At 40.5% G+C, this 21,544-nt stretch overlaps 1 protein-coding gene across 1 annotated transcript in view; it reads right to left on the minus strand.

Annotated features, from left to right (window-relative positions):
- The window catches only part of prex2 (phosphatidylinositol-3,4,5-trisphosphate-dependent Rac exchange factor 2), an 81,907-nt gene extending 61,032 nt beyond the window's left edge, over positions 1-20,875 (minus strand). The window contains exons 1-6 of the mRNA XM_067486164.1: positions 20,419-20,875; positions 6,717-6,788; positions 5,546-5,668; positions 3,882-3,986; positions 1,944-2,045; positions 1,035-1,196 (exon numbers count right to left, since the gene is read on the minus strand). Of these exons, the coding sequence (XP_067342265.1) occupies positions 1,035-1,196; positions 1,944-2,045; positions 3,882-3,986; positions 5,546-5,668; positions 6,717-6,788; positions 20,419-20,556 (702 nt within the window). The 5' untranslated portion in view covers positions 20,557-20,875. The remainder of the gene's footprint in view (positions 1-1,034; positions 1,197-1,943; positions 2,046-3,881; positions 3,987-5,545; positions 5,669-6,716; positions 6,789-20,418) is intronic.
- Between the last annotated feature and the right edge of the window lie 669 nt (positions 20,876-21,544).

A 21,544-nucleotide genomic window follows, 5' to 3' on the forward strand; every position in this document is an offset into this window, starting at 1 on the left:
CCACACGAGGTAAACCTGCCAGGATGCCCTGAGGGCAGCCAGCTGTGGAGGAGGTCAGCCCTAACAAGCAATCAGCCCGGGCGGAGGAACAGGAATGGAAAAACAGCAGCTCCGGCAATCACTCTTCATCCCTCCATCACTTCTTACACACCCACACAAAAAGGCAAGATGCAACCACCGTTTACCATTCTCCCCCACCCCTTCTCCCTCTTTTTTTCTTCTCTGTTTCTTGCCTCTGCAGAACCTAGCATGCATCAATGAGCTAATGTGTACAATTAATAAAAGTGTGGAGGAGAAACCACAGTGTGGCTACAGCCAGGATCATGAGGAGTACAAGATGTCACCCCACCCAACACTAAGCCTCATTTTAGATTTTTAGGTGTGTGTGCACAGTACATGTAAAACCTGTAATGTTTATTTTGATGAGATCACCAGTTGTTACCGAAAACCTACACCAACAGTCAAACACCTTCGGTGACACTAAAACTACACATTCGGAAAACCTAGAGCATCTTGATCTCAAGCAGGGAAGTCTAATCCCACTGTCTTCTAATGACAATGTTCAGTATTACCACAGTTGTAACACAGAAGCTGTGTCAAAGTCTTTAGGTCCTCTATGGATGAGGTTAGGTCCATTTCAAAAACATCACAACATTTTGCCACTGTCCACTCTTTCTGAACACTGTTAGACAGACTGATTCCTCAGCCCAGAAAAATTAGATCCATCACTCTGAATATTTAACTACTGGCTCATCCCGGCGGCAGGGATGTGGACATTGTGAATAGAGGTCATTGTTCCCAGAACAAAAAAGTTTAAAAGGCTACTAAAATCACACCCCTTGGAATTCTTGTTGAATCACTCAATCATTTCATTAAGCAGCCTTAAATAAGTCATAACTTTGAGCTCTGCCTCGAGAAATCTGTGAGTTAAAAAGCCACACAGAGCAGCAAAAAGTCAATGCTTTTATTTGTTGAATTTAGGGGGTCAAAACAAAATCATTAAACACAGTGTACACAGTTTAGTTGAGGCCCACCTCCCAGCCCTCAATATGTGACTGCCATTCCTCCAGAATTTCCAACTTCTCCATCTGTCTCTTGGCCTCGTTGATGCTGGAGCATACTGACTTCATCACCTGCAGAGATTCCTGCACCAGGGCATAGTCATTGTGTTTCTTAGGGGTCCTCTTCAGCAGCTCCTGGATATAAAATGACAAACGTGCTGACACAAACGAAAATTACATGTATACTGTATACAGACTAATGCACCTCAGTGACTTAAACAAAACATTACCTATGCAGCAAACTATGACTTAGCAGCATCTCGACTATGCTACTATATGGCTGATTTACACTGTTCTGAATATATCTGCAGACACTGATGGCTATCTGTATCATCCTTTAGAAAGGAGGAGGCCCTGACAGCTGGAAGACTTCAAATGGCAGCGCATCAGATTACCCCCTTATTATTATCACATCCTTGTGCCTGTGCTGGTGGCTGTTTAAAGAACGCCTGGATGAATTCATGGATCATGAATCATAACAATGAACGAGATAAGACAGCTCGGATCACCAACTCAAGCACATCTTTGAAAGTTTGTTTGATTTTTGCTCACATTTCACTTTGGGAAATGGAAATTTCACAGCCAACAATTGAAAGTGCAGGTATGGATGATTCAATGTTTCTGAATACGCATCTGGACAGGGAAGGTGATGATAGGTCTCGTGTTATTCCTACAACATGATTTTGCCGATGAACTAAAGCAGGGACGTGTCAGAATATGAGGCCAGTGTTTCATTAGTGAGCTAGAGGCTGATGTGAATAGGATCAGACAGCCCTGACTAATGACAAGGTGGTGGTGAATGAAACCCTCTGGCCTACAGAGGTGGCACAAGGGTGTGGCACCTCCATAATACATGGTTAGCATACACAAGACCATACTCACTCTGAGCAGCAATGGGTACTTGCAGATCCTCTGAATAGGAGCTACCAGGTAACCCTCAAGTGGGACCTCAGTGTTTTTTCTGCCTCCCAGCAACATGCAGTTCTACAGGAGAAGAGAGGACAGGAGAGGCGGTTGGTTCTAAGAGCCTATAATGCTTAATGGATTTATTTCTAATCCTCAAGTCCAAAATGGTTTTCTTAAATTCACCAGTCATGGTGAATTCAATTTGTTTGACAGTGGTTTTATAATAATGGTACAGTATTTGACAAATGTCAACATGGTGATGTGACTTCAATAATATCTGTTGGGGGAGAAAGATCTAAGTGTAATCCAACTAATATGTGCGGTAATGTGTTAACGCTCATGTTAACATTTAGCATCTTCCGAGACAAACGACTGAACAGAAGATTTTTTTTTTTTTGACTGTGGATAAGAAGTGGTAACATCCTAGTCAAACATTACTGTAAGTTTAGAATTATGCAAAGTGACTCCCAAATACATGTGTTGGCCTTGTGTCGTAAGGTTAACTGAAAATATTAATTCTCACCTCCCTCTCACCTGAAATTTAGGTACTGAATTACAGTGTAAACAATAATGCTACTAGTAGTCAGTAGGCCAAAGGTTTAGTAGATGTTGGCCTGAGATCTATTAGCCAATGTCCAGCTGCAGGTTACAGGGTAACACAAGAACCAAATGACTTCTTTGATTAAAAGGCCCACACGAACAGTAAATCAGACACAGAGCTCGTACCAAACTTGTGTGAATAGTACTGTATGTGCATTTCTTTTATTTCTCACTCCATAGATTACAGTCTAAGAAAAGGTCATGTGCTTCACCACAGAACCAGACACACAAGTAAGTCCGTAGTTCTGCCGGGTGTGTAACTCCGTCGTGCATCTCCGTTTCAAAGCACTCTCTTTTTAGGAAAGTCTTAAAATAAAAGGAGTGACGGGGTGTTCGGAGTGTACACCGTCAAAAGGACCAGCACTACAAAATGTCAAAGCCTATGAGGAAAGCACCGTATGAATGGAGAGAAGATTTTTGAACTCTGTGAATGCACACACATGTATTTGCAAACACACACACACGCACACACACTCACACACAGTTTAGCAAGCCAGCAGTGGAGATGTAGACATCTTTTGTTCTAGCAACATGATGCTCCGCTGTGGAAGTGAAAGTCTCTCAGTGTCGGGACAGGAAGGGGGAGTCCACCCACTCAATGCTTAAGAGTCACATCAGCTGTCAGATACACTGGAACACAGATGGTTTTACACTGTCCAGCTGCCATGTGTGGGTTACTGTGTGTTGGATGTCAGGGTGTGCGTTAGTGTGTTTTCAAATGTGAGCAGTTTCAACCTCTATTGGCATGTGTTGACTTAAATACTGGGCGTTGGAAATCTACAAAACAACTGAACATAGTAAAAATTCTTAAAATCCAAGACATTTACTGTAAACCTCATAGTTTTACCTCACTATGTTGATCAATTTTTTTCTGATCAGAACGATACATGTTTGAATTGGGGATCATGCTAAAACCTGAAAATGTGTAGAACATCACAAATATTTTGGAAGCTAACTCCAAATCAAAAAGCAACTTAAAGAAGGGTGATACACAGTTGGCTCAGAGCTTCCACTACACATACCATGTGAACAGGTGTCGTGGTGAAGACGGAGACATCATGTTTTGAAAATTAACCTTACTTAGAAAGAATCCAGAATTATTGAAAAAAGTTAAACTGACTTGTTATGTGGACAACCTGTTTGTCCTATTTAAATGTCTTAAGGTAGGATTTGGGAGAAACTGATATGCTAACTCATACTGACTGACCTTTTATGAATTGATTGCTGATTACTTCAGCACTGCTTACAGTACTGTATGTAAGTGAATGTACGTTAAACATCTAAATTATGTGTACATTTACATTCCCTTCTCACCAGTAAACATGTCCGGACACTCCTAATCTTGTTCAGTTCCAGCAGCAGCCTCTGGGCCTTCTCATGATTCCCACAGTATTCATCATAGATCTGGAAGCGGGTCCTCTGCAAGAGCCAGAGAATAACCAGGTGAGAAAAATGGATAAGGTCTGAACAAAGCAAATTAAAGACAGAAAATTAGGGGAACACAACAAAGTCAAACAGAAAACAGAAAAAAAACAAGAAGGAGGGCATTAAGAAATAAATTAAGCCGGGGGGGGAATTAAGAAGAAGGCTGAAAAACGAACTAAAGAAATAAAAAAAATTAGAGAAATGAAGATGAAACAGACCAAAGACCAGATTCATGGTGCGTATAGTCTATTTTCTCCTCCTCGTGCTGCTCTCCATCATGAAATGCATAATGTATGGGGGAGTATGGAGGAGCCTAAATCATGTCCCGTCATCTGCCTTGCAGCCATATGACTGCAAATTCCCACCAGAGCAACTCTCATGATATTCATTCTCCATTGTCTTTGTGAGGCAACAGCGGGACCAGACCACAGAGCCTCTAAATCACTCACTACAAAGTCACTACAGAGGAGCAAAAATACCAGACAGTCTTCAGTCATGCTGCTCTACCTCAGAAGTCAAAGCTGAAGATGTAAAGAGACATAACTCTTATAATCACACACAGGAGTGGTTACAAACATAACTATATGATTTACTGTACAGCATGCTTAAATCAGTTCCCCCCAAAAAGGGTTTTTTTCTTTTAGATGTTTGGGTGGTATTGTAGTCCAAAGGTGAAGAATGGAGTTTTGACTCAGCGTGAAGCAATTTGCAAGCCTGAATCTCAGACGTATTCTGATTTAAGCAGCCCACTGTCCAGCTGGCTGAGTTTTTACGTATAGTATACGCTTTCCTGTAGTAAACTTAGGTTGTGTAATTCTTCTTTGTATTCTAGAGCATCAGCAAATCACCGCAGAGAAGAAAACTGAGGAATAAAAGAAGGGAAGGGATGAGAAAAGTAAGTTGTCCAAATTTGACTTTGTTGACTTACACGATCACTCAAGACTAAAACCTATGACTCACGACTAAACTACAATCATGAGTCATAAGTTTTTAAGTTACGCTCTTGTATTATGTAACAATTGCCTCAATGCTTCCATCGCCTTGTAATCCTCACAATAATATCTGTACTGTTTAGATCATCTCTGATTTGCCTGAATCACCTGCAGCCTGCTGCTAAAGATGAGAAGTCACCTGTTAGACCTTGAAACCTACTATATGTCAGTGTCCCTTAAGGCTCTGCATAAAAAAAACCCCATCATATATAGCAGGAGAGAGCAATTATTAGAGCTCTATCTAGCACATCACAGGTGCACTGTCCTTATTGGTAATGCAGAGAATTAAAGAGGCACCATGTCGAGTGTTTTATCATTTTCATGAAAATGAGTACTCATGAAATTCCTGCATTTGAACTCGTCTTGTAAAGCAGAAGAGAAATTATTTCGATTACAAGCTCCACTGAAAAAAGGATTATTACTAACAGGGCAAGCATCGATGCAAGTGAGCTATAAGAGGTTTGACAACTTGGTGACATGATGATTAAAGGCGGTGAGATGACAATAAGCATGGAAGAGAAGGGGGATGAAGTAAAGCTGGAGGAAGGGCTTGTTCCTTACAAAGTGCAAGAAGCAGCGCCCAACTTCATGGTGAGCATGAGGGTCAGGCTGCAGCAGCTCTTCCACCATGGACAGGAAGTCCTTGTGAAGAGTAAGTATCTCCTCGATGTTGGAGAATAAAACCTAGGGGATAAAACACAGAATATCACATGGAAGGTGGGTCTGTTACAAATTCAACTGAGTATAAATTTTGCATCCAATGTGTCCTAAAACCATCCAGAATCAGTCCTCAAATATATTGTATTCTGCTGTGGAACCAGGCCAAAAACGTCGGAGGCCACAGAACTGGGAATGAGCATCCTGGCCTGACTTGTTTATTGATATTTGGATTTCAAACATGGTTAAAGATATTTTAGCACAGAACATATTTTACAATCTGTTGTATGGCAGTTTTGTTTTCATATCGTGCTGAATTCTGTCCACCTTCGTCTGAATTTGTGGCGATTTAAAAGGACAAAACAATATGCTGACTCTGAATGGAGAATATAACTAGTGAAAACTAAAATCATATAAACAAGAAGTCTTTAATTCACGTTGCAAGGAAGTTTTAGTGATTGTAAAATAGCAAAAAAAAAAAATCTATATATATATATATATATATATATATATATATACATACACAGACACACACACACCTATTCAAACTTGATCAATGCACTTCCACTGTGGAGGACTGGATGTCATACGGCCGCTCAGTGACCAACAACCTCGTTATCTAAAACCCTTCTTGTACAGCATGTTCCCAAACAAAACATAGCATGGGTAGACGTATTCCAAAACACGGGACGTGCAGCAAATATCCTCTGAATGTGTGTTTAGCTTGAACAGTAAGCAAACTCACTGAAAAAAAAACATACTCCCACTGTGAGAGAGCATCTCTTATTATCCTCCAGCTGGAATCTTTTATAAATAGATTATATTTACAGCTGCTTCCTGGATCGCCCTCTACTTCTTTCACCATTCAGAACTTTTAGACTATTATAGGTTGAAATGCACCCAAAACAAGGGCCCCACTTTATTTAGTTTCCAATGTGATTTCCGGCCTTTTAAAGGATCAGGTTAGTGAATGGAAGTAAGGATTGCATGCAATATCCAGAGTAAAAGTCAACTGCCTTTGATAGTTTTCCACATCTTACAAATGCAGACTCATACTTCATAGTCTGACCCTCACCTTAACCGTTTCCTCTGTGATGTTCTTGTCAATTCTGGTGGCAGCATACTGATTGAGACGATGTAGAAACACCTGAAGGAAAGCAACAATTAACAGTATTAAATTACCTTTTGGCAAATGATTGCTTTTACCTTTAACCTTTGACCACATGGACGACTATTTCCGGGGCTTTGTGTTCAGCTGCAACACTTGACTGCCAGAGCAATTGGTAGCCATCACAAAGGACACCTGATACAGATGAAACACAACCTTTGCACTGAATGAAAAAGAAAAACTTAACAGCAGCCCAGGGTATTTCAAAGGCCATATTAGAGCGGCTGGAGATGTGAGTCAAAGAGGCCGACAGTATGTGAATTGAAATAGACAGGAATGCTTTTAATTTCTTCACTCCCCAAGGATGCTGGGTCCCAGGCTGATTCACTGAACAAGCCCTCAACAACCAATTTAAGGCTTCAGGGCACTTTCTGAGAATCGCAAATTAAGAAGGTGTGAATAAAATGTGACTAAAGAGGAGGCATTAATCATCTTCTGAACTCTGGCCGATGGAGAGCTTTTAAAGAAGAAGACATCCATCAACAGGTACCAGACAAGAATCTTTATGTGTATGTGTGCAATGCTCAGAATACAGTTAAGGAGACAGTAATCTATCTTCAATAGAAAGCTCTAGGGAAAACAAATTAGTGGCATCACACTTTGATTTTGATGGATGTCTGTAGCACACTTCACGTCAGGGAAGCTATGATGAAATCCAAAGCAAGGCTTGAAAATCTAAACGTTTATAAAATATGAAGTGCATGAGAAATTACTTTCAATAGCTCTGAATTTGAGCTTCATCAAAGTTGATTTTTTAACAACAACACCACAGTCCCTGATGCTCATACTGCTTTCAGACTTGAATGAGAACAAGTTAAGGAGCAGGAAAAAGATTTCCTTGGCATAACATCACACACAGTTGTGTCTTAACATTTGTTTTCATTTCCCATGTCACACAACTAACTTTTTCATCCTCCAAATTGCATTAAGGGTAAAAACCTGTGCAAAATGAAATGATGTAAAACAGTTAGAAAAGTAGGACACAGCACCTAGATGTTGTTATCCAAAACCAGTTAAAGCTGTGGAAAGATTCGTGACACTGAAGATAAATTAACCAAATAAAAGAAAAGAGAGGAAAAAGTGTTTGTTTAACCAATGGTCTGAATTCAACTGTGTCCATCTTAACAGAATTTTAAAAACAGAATTCACAAAAATCAGCAAGGCTCTCAAAAATCAATTTCTGACTTAATCAATGGCCTGTCAAAGATCACACAAATCCAAACACCAAACCAATGCAACATGAGTGACAACATAATAAGCACAGCAACGGTGGTACAATACAACACACTGTGGTGCGGGAAAACACATCAGGACAAAGCATCATTTCAACAACCACTGACAGCAGCTCCCTAAATTTAGACATGACACAGTAAAGCTCCACGTTGAAATGCAGCGTCACAGTTACGGCAGTAAGAACTTACATCTGTCATTGTAGTTGACCCTAACCATGAGCATCCCCTTTACTGCCCCGCCATTGGCCATAATGCCATCTGTTAACCAGAGTTGCCACACAGCAGGCGGCCTGACCTGAGCAGGCCAACGTAACACAACCACAAAGCATGTAAATGGCTTACTTTAATGGATGGACAAGCCAAGAATTATTCAATGACACTAACCTCTAGGTAAATTAGCTCATTGAGAAGTCTCACTTGATTAATTGTGAACAGATGGAGGGGTGGTGAGACTAACTTAGTGTTAAAATCTCTAAACTAAGAAAAACAAGTTCAAATAAAAAATTACTAAAATCCCCTTGATCACATTGTATCAGCATCAAGCAACACTTCAAAAGGAGCTGCAAAAGCAAAAGCCAGAGTTTGAGTTTGTGGTCGGAAAAACAGGGCTCAAATAATCAGCCTCTTTGTTGTAGGCCAACTCTATGCTGATTACCATTCTGTAGCTGCCTTGCCTCGCAACTCTGCCACTCACAAGCATTAGCATCTGATTAGCAAGTCTAATACAGTATGTATAAACACAGAACAGACTTCGATCAACCCCTTGCAGAAGTCTGACAGGGATAACAGTATACGCAAAAATGCTGCTGCTTTGCATAAAAACAGTTTCCCATCATTGATGTGTGAATTCAAACATGAGCTCATTATGGAGTCTATTGCTTCATTTTCAATAAGAAAGAGTCCTCATCACCAGGGAATGCCCTCTGTATCTGCAAAACATTTAATTATACTGTATATTTACAGCTACTGTGAGGCGGGAGTGGCTCAGCTGGTAGAGTGGATGCCTACCGACCATAGGGTCAAAGGTTCGTGCCTCGCTCTTCCCCTCTGGGCAAGACACTGAATGCCCAGCAGTCCATCCACATCCCCAGCCGTGCAGTGCCAGTGTCGGTCCCAAGCCCAGTAGAAATTGGGGAGGGTTGCATCAGGAAAGGCATCCGGCTTAAAAACTGTGCCAAATCAACATGCGGATAAATTATGTGCTGCGGCGACCCTGAACTCACAGCATAAGCAGAAAGGACAAAAAAATAAAATAAAAATCTACAGACAGCATATACATCTACTAAAAAATATAGGAAGCCATCAATCACTATAAGAAACAAAACACACAGCACACTGAAGTGCAAACACTCTTAATAAGATTGGATGGAGAAGAAAAATATGTTACTACCTAAAAGAAAAGCTTGTGCTTGTTGTTGTCACAGAGAAGTCTTTCATGCAGTTTTGAAGATACCAAACAGACAACAGGTCCAGCCACACAAAAAGGTTGAACAATTCATGCCAGACACAGTTCAGCCTTGATTTGTGAAAAGGAACATGCTTCTTCCGAAGAGAAAGCCAGGACGGCCTTGTTGAAGAATCCTGGAACGACTCCATGGAGAGTGAATGGGAAGCTGACTGGTTGACCTGATTTATGGACGCACAGTAACAGTACCCTGGGTGACTGAATATGAGCCAATTTCCAGTTTAGTACAGTACCTGACAGCTCTGTAGTACATAAATACACAGCTCATTGGCAAAAGCTTAAACGTATTGTATCCATATCTGGCATTATGAGTCATCCAATATTGTAAGTGATTTGTCATGATTCCATCACAGAGCAGCACAGTATTGACATTTCTGTCTATGATAATAATTGCAAACAGAATTTATGGGATGGTTTTTATAAGAGTTTTAAACCCAAGACATCAGATGTAGGTTTAGAGTTAATTTAAAAGAAAAAACAAAAGCCACAATCATCCACCATGATTTACATCTTTGTTCTCATGGCCTGTAACAACCAACTGCGTTTGAACATTAGGCTGCTGCAGTGGAGCTGCTCAGTGCCCACAGAGCAGAATGTGGTACTGGGCAGTTTTCATTAAAATGAGAATCAGCTTCTCAGCAAATCTACCCTAAAAAAATAAAAGTTTAAAAACAAAAAAAAAATACCAGAAGACATTTTTTTTTTTCACAAGTAGACTTAATCCATTGTAAAGCTCAACACGAGCTGCTGGATAGACATGTTCCACCTTCACCTGAGATGGACAGACATTTTATAATTTAATAGATGCTTTTGTTTTCCTTTCTGCGTGTTGGACATACAGTACATGTTTCCTGCTCATGATAATTATGTATCAACAAGGGAAAATCTGTGAAAGTCACTTTGTTCCCTGAGGCCCAGGTGTAATCACCTGGATTGTCAGTCTGATGGCTGAGGGTGAAGTACACATTAAAATCCCATTATAGTTTTCATTATTTTATGGAGCAGATGGGTGTTATGAATAGATTGGTCCAATCACTGCATGTGGCCCTACCTGCCATTAATCAACACACAATCACATGCTGTGGGCTACAAAGGAGGAGTTGTGAAAAATCACAGCTGTACTGGCTGGTGCAAAAACGTGAGAACAACCTGACACTGCTTTACAACTAAAATTTGAAATCGTGTAAACGTGTGGTTAAAAAATGCAATTTGGTTCAAGTAAATCTGACAGGCCAAATCATACATATTACATGACTGACCTACAATGGCTGTGCAGAGTTGGACAGAGTGGAAAACTGCCTCTTTGTAAGGAGAGTGAAAGCTCATTCAATAAATACAGTGTACAGTAAATGTATATTTGCTGAATTTGCTTTTTGCTAAGGAGTAGGGTAGTTAAAATTATACCCGGTATCCTCTGGACTCCTTTCTTGAATAGCTGAAGAGAGGCATGGAGGCAACGAGACTGGCTAGAGGGCTGTTTCCATGCCAACAGAGTGCGTGCTGCACCAAACTAGTTCAGGACATTTTATGAATGGATATTATGCAATGTTGTGCCCCAGCATCTCTGTAACAGATTGGAAAGATACAATCAGCGGAAATCTGGCCTCACCCCCTGTACTGTACATGTTTATTACTGTGTCAATGAAACAGATGGATCCCTCCAGAGGAGTTTGGCCAAAAGAGAGGCCACTTGTTTTCTTGAACAAGTAAACAAACAGTGACATAACAAGAGGACAATGATGGACATTTCAGCACTTCATAATAAAAGTGTGTGTATAGTATATTTGCCAAGTCAGAGAAAGTGGCTGTGTCAAACAAAGGCTAGAGACAAGAGAATCCTTCTTATCCAGCCACAAACCCTCCAGAAGGGAATGTGATGGGAATACAAATGGCATCCAGAGAGGAAACGAGTGCTAAACTAACAGATTGAAGCTAAACAATGAAGCAAATAGCGTTAACTAAAACAACAGATACACTATCTGACTGCTCCAATGCTGCAGAAATTGGTTTGACTCAAGCACAAAGCTCGCTCCAACATCTGTTTATGCATTCAACTTAAAACCATTGGAGTTCACAGGAACACAGTTTCCATGTAATGTGTTACATGCATAACAACCACTTTAGGTCACTGTGGATCAGCTGGTTCAACTGTAAAACACTTTCCCCAGCTGCTACCCTGGTTATTAAAATTAGTAAAGTTATTTAAATGGAAAGTACAAACGTCAGCGCAATTTCAAGCACTTTATCTGTTACCAGAGTTTAACTGTTCTTGCTGTAATTGGGGATGCACTGCTCATAATTGAAAAGGAGCCAAGTGAGTTCAGTGGCACTGCTCACCAGTAGACAGTCTGGAAGAGTGGACAGGCCTTTGTCAGACTCTACTGAACAACTGCCTTTTGTGTCCACCAATGACTCACTGATTTGCTCTAACAAAATTCCTGTATGAATTTTTTTCTACTTTTTTATTCTGCCATAAAATATCTGCAGAGATATCGCTACACACATGCACAGGTGATCCAGTGTCTTCCAATCCACTATCTTTAAAATAATCCTCTGTTAACGAAAAGCAAAGACTATACAAGACCACACAAAGGCCAGTCATTACCGGAAAACAGAGGGTCATTAACAGCTTTCATGGGACAAAGTGAATCGCTAGACTGTGAAGGTATGCTCATTAATGTACAGTTCATAACTGTTTTTTTGAGCGTGTGTGTTTCTGTCCGTTTCTGCCCCCCCAGGACAGGAGTAAAAAGTAAGGTACTTTGATAACAGCAGAACGACAGCAGGTACAGTTACTGGTGTGGTAGCAGCTCTGAACCCTCAGGTAGGTTCTGTGTTTGGTGGTGGGGGAAAAAAATGACTAAAAGGAAAGATAAATGGCAGACAAAGTTAACAAATAAATATCCATAGAGGAAATACAAAAGGAGAGGGGGAAAAAAAAGGGGTGGAAAAAAGAGCCTTGGTTGGCCTTCTTAACACGGAAACCCTGTAGGGAGGAAATGGTGCCTTTATCATACTTCCTGCACAAAGGAACTGATTTCAAACAGGAATTCTTCACTATAGGATTAAATCTCCTGCACAGAGGCTTCTCATATATGCAAACACACGCAGTGATTTCCTCCGGGCAAGCAAAAATTGAACATCCTAAGAAGTCCTGAAAAGAGACAAGAGACAGAGTCCGTCTCTGATGCTGAGTGCACACTGGGGACCATCCAAAAAGAAAGAAAAGGCTCATTGTAGTGATTCCCTCTCATAAGCAACATGCCTTCTGGTTTGAACAGGTCCTCATGGCACCTCTAGAAGTTATCCTATAACCTTTCCATCTCATTACTCCTTTGGCTGTTTCTCTCCACTGGGAATGCACTGTACTGTACACAGGAAACTATGCTATAAATACAGCGAAGAATGTTTGTGTGTCTATCTTGGGAGTGGCTAAGGCTCATCTGCACAGCTTAATGCAGGACCTCTGGTTCAAATTAACAAGAACATAGGGAGTATTCATTTTATCCATTATTAAATCCATTATTCTGTGGTAACGTAAACGTATCGTATGTTTTAAATCAGATCTGAACCTCATTCATATGCGATTCTAACTTAGATTCATGTCTGATCTTTGACAAAGCGACTGCAGTCAGAATGATCAATATGAACTGTTAAATTTTTTTTTTTACATCTAACCGTCTATGTTGGCATCTCATAGTCCTTTTAACACAAAGAAGATAAACAACAAGATAGTTAGATTTAGATAGATTTGCTTCTGCTTAAGTTTTTTGGCACATCGTTTGACATTTTAAAATTTTGAAAGACTTAACAAATGACTTATATACTGCAGATAAAAAGATTTGGTTTAAGATTAGAGATAGTTTGTAGAACATACTTTAAAGGTTTTGTTAAAAACAAGAAATGCTGAGAAAAGTTTGTCTTGACCTACCAAGAAATGTGCTTTGATGCATGTCCAACTCACTATTTTTACAAAGGGTAACGAAAAACTCTTCTCTTTGAAGTATTACTTGCCCCCTCAATGACCCTGGAACCCAAGGCGATTCATAAACAGTTGGAATGAAGCAATTAATCTTATAAATATGTCTGTGTCCAATGTCTGTGCCCGACTCCTGCTGCTCAGACATGAGCATAAAATGATGCTTGTGGTCATGTCAATCTAACTGAATACCTGACAGACTGTGGGCCTGTTCAATTTCACCCATCACAGCACAATAAATGGAGGCATCTTCAGTATATTTGAATCTTTTGACTTGTGAAATTGCATATTAAGCAGTGACACTACCCTGCTGTAAATGAGAATGAGTCTTTAGGGACCAAGCCTGCCATGCTTCCCCAGTGCAGCCAAGCAAACCGTTGCCCACTGCTAACTTCCTATTCCCATCTGAACCACACATCCGCACCCTGTATTGATCTGCAAGAAGACTAAGCAGAATCATCAGTCTCTCGGTATGCACTCTCATACTCAGACAGTTTGCTTGATTACCATTCAATGCTTCCAAATCATCCACTGGAGCAGCACAACCCCACACACACACACACATCCCTCCTGCAATCTGTCTAAGACACACTGGCAAGAAAAAACTGAACAGAGACACTGCTGGTTTCTGTTTTACACCGTTTCCCACCGTTCCCCCCGTTCCTCAGCTCATCATGCTTTTTTCCATCTATTAACTGGAAAGTCAACTGAGTAGCTTTGAGTAGCTTCATTGTATATATGTACTCAGAATATTTTTACATTAACTTCTAATATAATATAACGCAAGATAATACCATCCAACAAGCTCTGATAAACCCACTGTACTGTACCAACTCAGCACCAAACACCAGCCAAAATATCATATTTTCTCCAGGATAGTAAAATAGATTCTCAAGACTTATTACTTAAAAGCACACTTGCCTTTATTAAAAGGTCTGATTTTGAAAGCTAGACTTGAGGTCAGGAGGTTTCTTTTAGAAGAAAGTTGACTTTACATATGCTGTGACTACAAAGAATTAACAGTCTAAATTACTTTTAAAAGTGGAACGTAGTGGATTAGTTACACTCTTTCCCTCAAAGTCCGGTCATTAGTAAAAACAAAACAAAAAAACAACAACAACAAAAAAAACAGTCTGGGACAAAAAATTTCAGAGAGTGGAATTAAAATGGAAACAGCCAGCCATGAAAAGGATGTCTGAGGACAGAGAGACACTTGTCTTGCTCTCAGAGCATCTATAGCAAACCCCATTATGTGCTTAATTAAATCATTTAGAGTGAAATGGAATTTCTCATCATGTCTGGATGGACAGTTCTGGATCTTTATAGAGGCTGAGCCCAGAAACACACGATGGATAGAAACATTAATGGAATGGAAAGTGTGAGTTTAAACCACAGATGAAACATGCAAACTTGTCTAGACGTTTTAGTGGAGACTTCAAAAAAAGATCTGAATAATGAATGATGACTAGATGTACAGTAGACAATGAACACATACTTTAGCTGCAGCATTAAAGTCGTGACAAGTATTTACCACACTCCTGTCACTTATGTACTTGTTGCACATCAGCACCATGTGATCAGGCACCTGGCACTGCCAAATCAAAGGCAGCCTGTGGGCACTGGGACTGTTCCATCTCTGCCTCCGTAGCTCAATTCACATGAATAATTTAGTGTCTGGGTCACTGCAGACCTATCGTCTATAAAACTCAACACTGACAAGTGGGCATTTGTGGCCTGCTTTCCCTGGCCCAGTGAGACAGTGGGGTATGAGTGTGTGTGAGTGTGTGTGTGTGTGTGTGTGTTGAAGCAGGAAACATGTAGCACAATGTAAAGACGGGGAGGGCCAGGAAGGAAGGAAATCCTGCTTGAAAAATGGTCTCTGGGACAAAAGTTTAAAAAAAAAAGTGTAAGAACCTGTTAGAGGGGCTTAATGCTGACAGAATGAAGGCAGACAGGACTTTAACCAAACATGAAGTCATGGACTAGACTGCAGGAAAGTCTACATGTGTTTTCCCCAACTAATAATGCACATTTAATTGCAGCAAGCAAATAATTTTTAAGCAAAGATTTTTTGCTTTCTTGTGAGAATCAGATGAAAACATCAATATTACTTCAATTACTTCAGTCTTTGTACTAAGCTCACTATAGATTTGAATTCTGCAAGTCTTAACTTTTCCTCAAAGTCTTGAACTGTTATTCCAAACAACCTTTCAACAAAGAAACCAAGAAAAGCAGAATTGCTCAACGGAAAGTTGAAGCTTTATCATGATACTGGACGTGAGGTTGAGGAAAAAAGAAATCTCTGCAGGAAAGGACTTTGTTGTCACAAAGCTAATAATCACCATCATTCATCTCCAGTGGGACTCAAATACAGATCCAGCTTTAAATGCATCAGGATTACACACACATACAGTATCACACTGAATAGGAATCTACTGTAGGGACAAACATAGATTAAATACATCTACATTCACAACCAGGAATGCAGGTTATGAAAATAATGTAATTCGGAAATTATATTATAACACTGCAAATAGAAAATAAATGCAGGCCGTACTGATTTGAATTTTCTCACAGTAAGAGGCTAATTTATCCGTTTGTTAGGGGTCAGGAGCCAAAAATGTTAAGAGCTATTTTTCTAGGAGGAGGATGCAAATAAAATGCCAGTGAGGCATTTCATGAGCTGAGAGATGCCATCCTGGAGACAGACACAAGACATGAACTGCCAGTGTCTTCAGAAAGGGGAGACTGTTTAAATCCAATAGTGTGTTAGATATTAATTCAACCTTCACTCTGTTATGATGTTGAAGGGATCAGGAAACACAGAGCTCTAGCTTGATAGGGATCCTAACAGAGAAAATAATAAACTAGAGAGAAAGTGAGAAATTACTACCATGACTGAGACAAACTATCGGAAATGGTGTCATATTCAGCCTGAAACCCACCCAGTCTCTGCTGACCAATATCATGTGTATATGCCCTGTCTTATCTGATCTCAAATTCAAAAGCTATTTAAACAGGTTAGCAGAATTTATACAACGGGATAAATCAAATTGTGTCTCATTACACAAACATAAACAACTTCTCCTATTGCCCTCTAACCAGCATCTCCTCCTTCTCCTCCGCCCAGAAATCCAAACAAAAACTACTGCTATTTATAGCGTCTTAGCCCCTGAACCAGCGATAAATTTGTTTTTTACTAAGTAAAATACTATTAAACTGTTATACTGAAGATCAGCTTGTCTGTTTACAATTTATCACAAACAAGTTTACATTTTTAAGAGTACAGTAAGTTATATTTTACTTGAGATACAAACATGCCAACACAGAAACTTGGTATCTTGGTTTGGTACATTTACAGACTTTTGTTTTTATTAAATCAAGATGCACTGAGGGAGCTGGATGATGGCATGGAGTCCCCTGACTCACAGATCTACAGACAGGGAAAGGATGGGAACAAAAGGTCATGACCTTTGAGATCATTATCTTACTGACAGGAAGATATGAACCGTCGTTCCCTGCCCTGACCTCTTTCAGAACTGCCCACTGGTCATATGCTAGAAGCAGAAGCAGAAAAAGAAAAGGGCCTGGACAAACATGTCCATCCCAGCCAAGACGAATGAATTCAAACCCTGTGTGAGAGACAGAGAAGTGGAACTTCTACATGCAAACACGCTCACATACACCGGGTTTTCCAAGAATGGGTAAATGCTCCATCTTAGCAGCTGCTTTCTCCATTATGCTTGTTTTCCCAGTGCCTGCATGATTTTCAAGGGAAAGAGACTTGAGTGGTTACAAACATGTTGTTGACAATACATTTTCCATATAAAAACTAAATAAACTCAGACAAAGACTCCTCTACTAAACATTTCATGAACTGCATCCCTTGATGTTTTTTTCTGATAATATGCAAATATTTCATTTAAATAAAACTGCAGCACTGCTCATTAGACTGATGTTTACATTATGCTTTGATTTGTTCCTCTCACTGAAGCTACTCTAAGAATGACTATTATTTAATTGTCTTATAAAAGATAAACACAAGTGTCCGCCACCACCCACAATCTCTAGCTATAATTGTTCATTATGCAAGATAGGCCAGAGATATTTCAGACAGCTTCCTAAAAGCTTCCTCCCTTTGGACGTCAGACTGCTGTCCAAGTTTCGTACATTGGTGTGTAAAAGGTGATGCTTCAAGTCAACGAAAGAACTGAAACATCCAAGATGCAATCTGCATATTTTCCCACAACGGGTCCGATAAAGCCAGACAATAGGCCTAGACCGTCCAGGGACACATTGCTCTAATCGCTCTCTGTGTTGTTTGCCACCACATTAATGGTAAAGCATGTGTGAGGTGCATTGTGTTCGGGTCCCACAGATCAGCAGCAACGATCTCTGCTGTGCAACTCAACATCAGCTACTGCCCGAAGACTCATTGTTCCCCAGCGTTTCCTAACCTCAGAGGAATTCCTCCTCCAGGAAATATGGCTTACAAAAGAAGGCACCAAGCCCTGCCGCGTACACAGACCACCACCTCCTACCCTTCACCCTCCTGGCAATATCTACTTTTCCCTTTCACCCCTCTGGCAATAGCCCATCTATCCCTCGCCCCCCTGGCACTCAGAGTCCCCAGGATTATCCGACCAGAGAGTTGCAAAAAGGAGAGGGGAGGGGGATGTCCTCCATTCTGACCTCTAGACACACAGAAACGTTTTTGGTTTGTAACTGATTGTTTCAGTAAAGGAAGTGGGGGAAGCAAGTGTGTGTTTGTATGTGAAAGTCTCCAACATGACTCCTCTAATCACCTTTGATCATCCTGAGTATCATTAGTGATGCTCCTAGGACCACCCAGATGATAAGACACTAAAAAATGTCTGTTTTTCCTGCTTCTTTTTCATCATCACTATCATCCTTCTTCAGATATTACACACAATAAACTAACCCTCAGCCATCTTTCTCTGTCAGACCTCACTCTGATGTTTCCATCACATTCCTGGCCACTACAGAGTTACCTCGTCAGGATCAGCCTCTTCTGAGATTTATCTCAGTGCCAGCACAACAGGGGAGATGAAGGAGGGGTGGCTGCATTCCCTAAACCCCCACAATCAGAACAGAGGACAGTTCTTCATGTAATTCCTCCTCCACTTCTGCAATGATGCCACTTCTGAAAAATGCCATGAGCTCCGTCCCTTCCCCAGTCCCTTTGTCGTCCATTTGGAAACATCTGGGCAGTGGGAGGGGGGTCAGGTGCTGGGTGTGCACATTTATACATGTGATCTGGGAAATAGCACTCATATTAACACACAACACAGCGCCCTCTTGACCTGACTCCTCTACAAGGTTCCCGTGGCTCTGACAAGCTGAGTTTGCAAAGAAAATATAGCAGAAGTACCAACTGAGTTTGATGTAGGATTCTTTAACAGACACAGCTTCCTTGGCCTAATTAAGTATTAATAATTAACTGACTACTAGTTCTTAACAACTTGCCACAGTTTCCTGCTTTAAATAGGCAACATTTCCACATCTGCTCTTCCATCATGTCTTCAAAGGTGCGTGGTATTTCATGTAATGGCAGCAGCCAAGTGCCAGCTCTAATGCTTTTCATTTGAGTTCACCTCTGACATCCTTGGCAGAACTCGCTCCTGCTGAACTTGATCAAAAGTTGCCAGAAGTAGCAGAAAGCTGCACTTTTTCTCTGCTGTGTAGGAAGTGGGTTAATCTTATGGATAGAACAGTAGAAGCACTACAAGTTAGAGTAATGGCCTGCAGGTGACAAGTGAGTTGAGAAAGATTGACACTATAAAGATCACATTTTTAGTTTCATGTTTTATCTATATGTAATGTCTGCAAATATGGTTACGTCTATGAGAGCTGATGCAATTTAACTTAAGTTTAAGCCAACTTTAATGCCACCACAGTAAATGTTGTTAGGAACGTACTGTGCTTATAGGTCAGAAACAACAACACTCAGCACAACAGAACAGTAATAAAAACCTATACATAAACATATTAAAAGTGGAATAAAAACATTTAAACCTACTGAAACCAAAAGGGCTTAAAATGCCAAAGGTTTGCCATTCAACAGTCTGACAGCCTCAGGGAATGTGCTTCCTTTAAAGACTTCAAGCTGAGTTGTCTGAACCTCCCCCCTGAAGGCATTTCCTCAAAGAGGGATGCTGCATGGTGACAGTCATCCCTAACAAAGTTTAAGGCTTTTCAGTGAAGCTGAACTTAATAAATTGGAGAAAGTGACGGGAGGGCACGTTCAGTACTTTCTGATGCTGCCTTAACTCTTTTCTCTATTGCATTTGTTAAAGCAGTGATTGAGGCTGCTTTACCCAACTAAGGGAGTACCGTTTGTAGCAGAGCCTTCTCAGAGGTGCCAAATTTCCTCGGTGTAATCTCTGACGAGACTGTTTTACCAGTCTGTGAGCATTACCTTTTCATTTAAGATGCTCAAGATTTATAAATATACCACCCCTTCCTCGGCTATGAAAATCATGTGTATAAGGTCATTTAAATGATGAATAACTAGTTTGACACAATCTCAATAAAACACAAAAGCTACAAGCCAGTATGAAAAACGGATTGAACATCCCACTTGCTGTGCAGGAACCAAAGCTGTGTCATGCTCCTTTGTGACCGCTCTACCAAATTTCACACATGCAATTTGAGAAGTTAATATCTCCATCACCGGAGTAAGTTCACAAAGCTTTTACAGTTAACGGTGCAAAAGTTACAGGGTGATGTTTGACATCTTGCAGACAACATGCAGTGGATTTCACACGGGTTGTTATAACATGTAGGTGGACAAGTTGTTGCTCCAGAGCCCGATGCACCATGCATACTAAACAGGCAGGCTGTTTTTGTTTGTGCGTGTGCCTTTGCTGTTTGGTGCTGTAGCCCCTGTTTAAAAAGTACGATCGAACTCACCGAGAGAAACTCTAGTGTCCCAACATAATCCCGTTCAGTCTTTAAAAGTTCATTTAGGACGCACACGCGTAACCGCAGCTGTTTCTCCAGGTCCTTCCCGCTTTCAGCTCTGTGCTCGGCTCTGCTCTCGTCAGTCATTGTGAGTAAATAATTGCGCACCTGATTTCAAATAACAGCACAGAACCGAGTGCAGCTGTGAGCGTGTAAAGTTTGCGGCATGGTCGAACGTGAAGAAGGAGCCGGTGTCTGCACTGGAAGTCCACAAAAAGTTTCGGGAAAAAAAAAAAAAATCCTGAATGAAAACGCAAGATAGTTTCCCTAAGTTTAAAGAAGGGGATTAAACACAACAGTGCAGGACACTATACCACACAGCGTGGATGTCCAACTACTGGACGCGGTTACAAAGTTGAGTCCATGTGACTCCTGAGATCCTCATCCTGATCCTGCCTCCTCACGGCCACGAACCAGAGGACCAGTGTCAAGATCAACACAATGTTAGGTAGGTTTTCCGGCTGTTGCTTTCAAAATAAAACCTCCGCAACACGCTTTGACAACAGCAATACATTTACATATTTAACAATAACAATGATTTCAATATATTATTTATATGAACAATCAGTATAAATTGCCAATGAACGATGTAAAACAAAATGCAGGTTATTTAATGTAAACTGACTGAATTATTACAATATAATTATTATGCCGATTCCGTATCTCTAAGTTTGAAGGAACGTTAACAACACTTACGGGATTAACATAGTTTTTCCTCGTTAACTTGACATCCCTGGGTCCTGGGGAGGACAGGAATATGCTCACTTTTTACCCTATAACCAGACAGACTTCTCATCCAAATAATAAACCCGAAATACAATAAATCCTATTATTATAAATACTCATGCAGTATATCTGTTGATGATGATCAACAGGGATTCTACATTTCTAAATTTCATTCAGTTTCACTCCACTTCACTTCCTTGAGACTGATGAAAACAGAGTGCTACAACAAAACTGTGTGAAAAAATAATTTTCTCTTACTTTGATTACTTCCTGTGATACAGTGCAGTGGCTGCTTAATGAAGTGATGAATCTCAGCCCTAAAGCCTATAAGCTAGTAGAATTAGGATTC

The sequence above is a fragment of the Channa argus genome, chromosome 19 (genome assembly GCF_033026475.1).
Source record: "Channa argus isolate prfri chromosome 19, Channa argus male v1.0, whole genome shotgun sequence".
Classification (NCBI taxonomy): domain Eukaryota; kingdom Metazoa; phylum Chordata; class Actinopteri; order Anabantiformes; family Channidae; genus Channa; species Channa argus.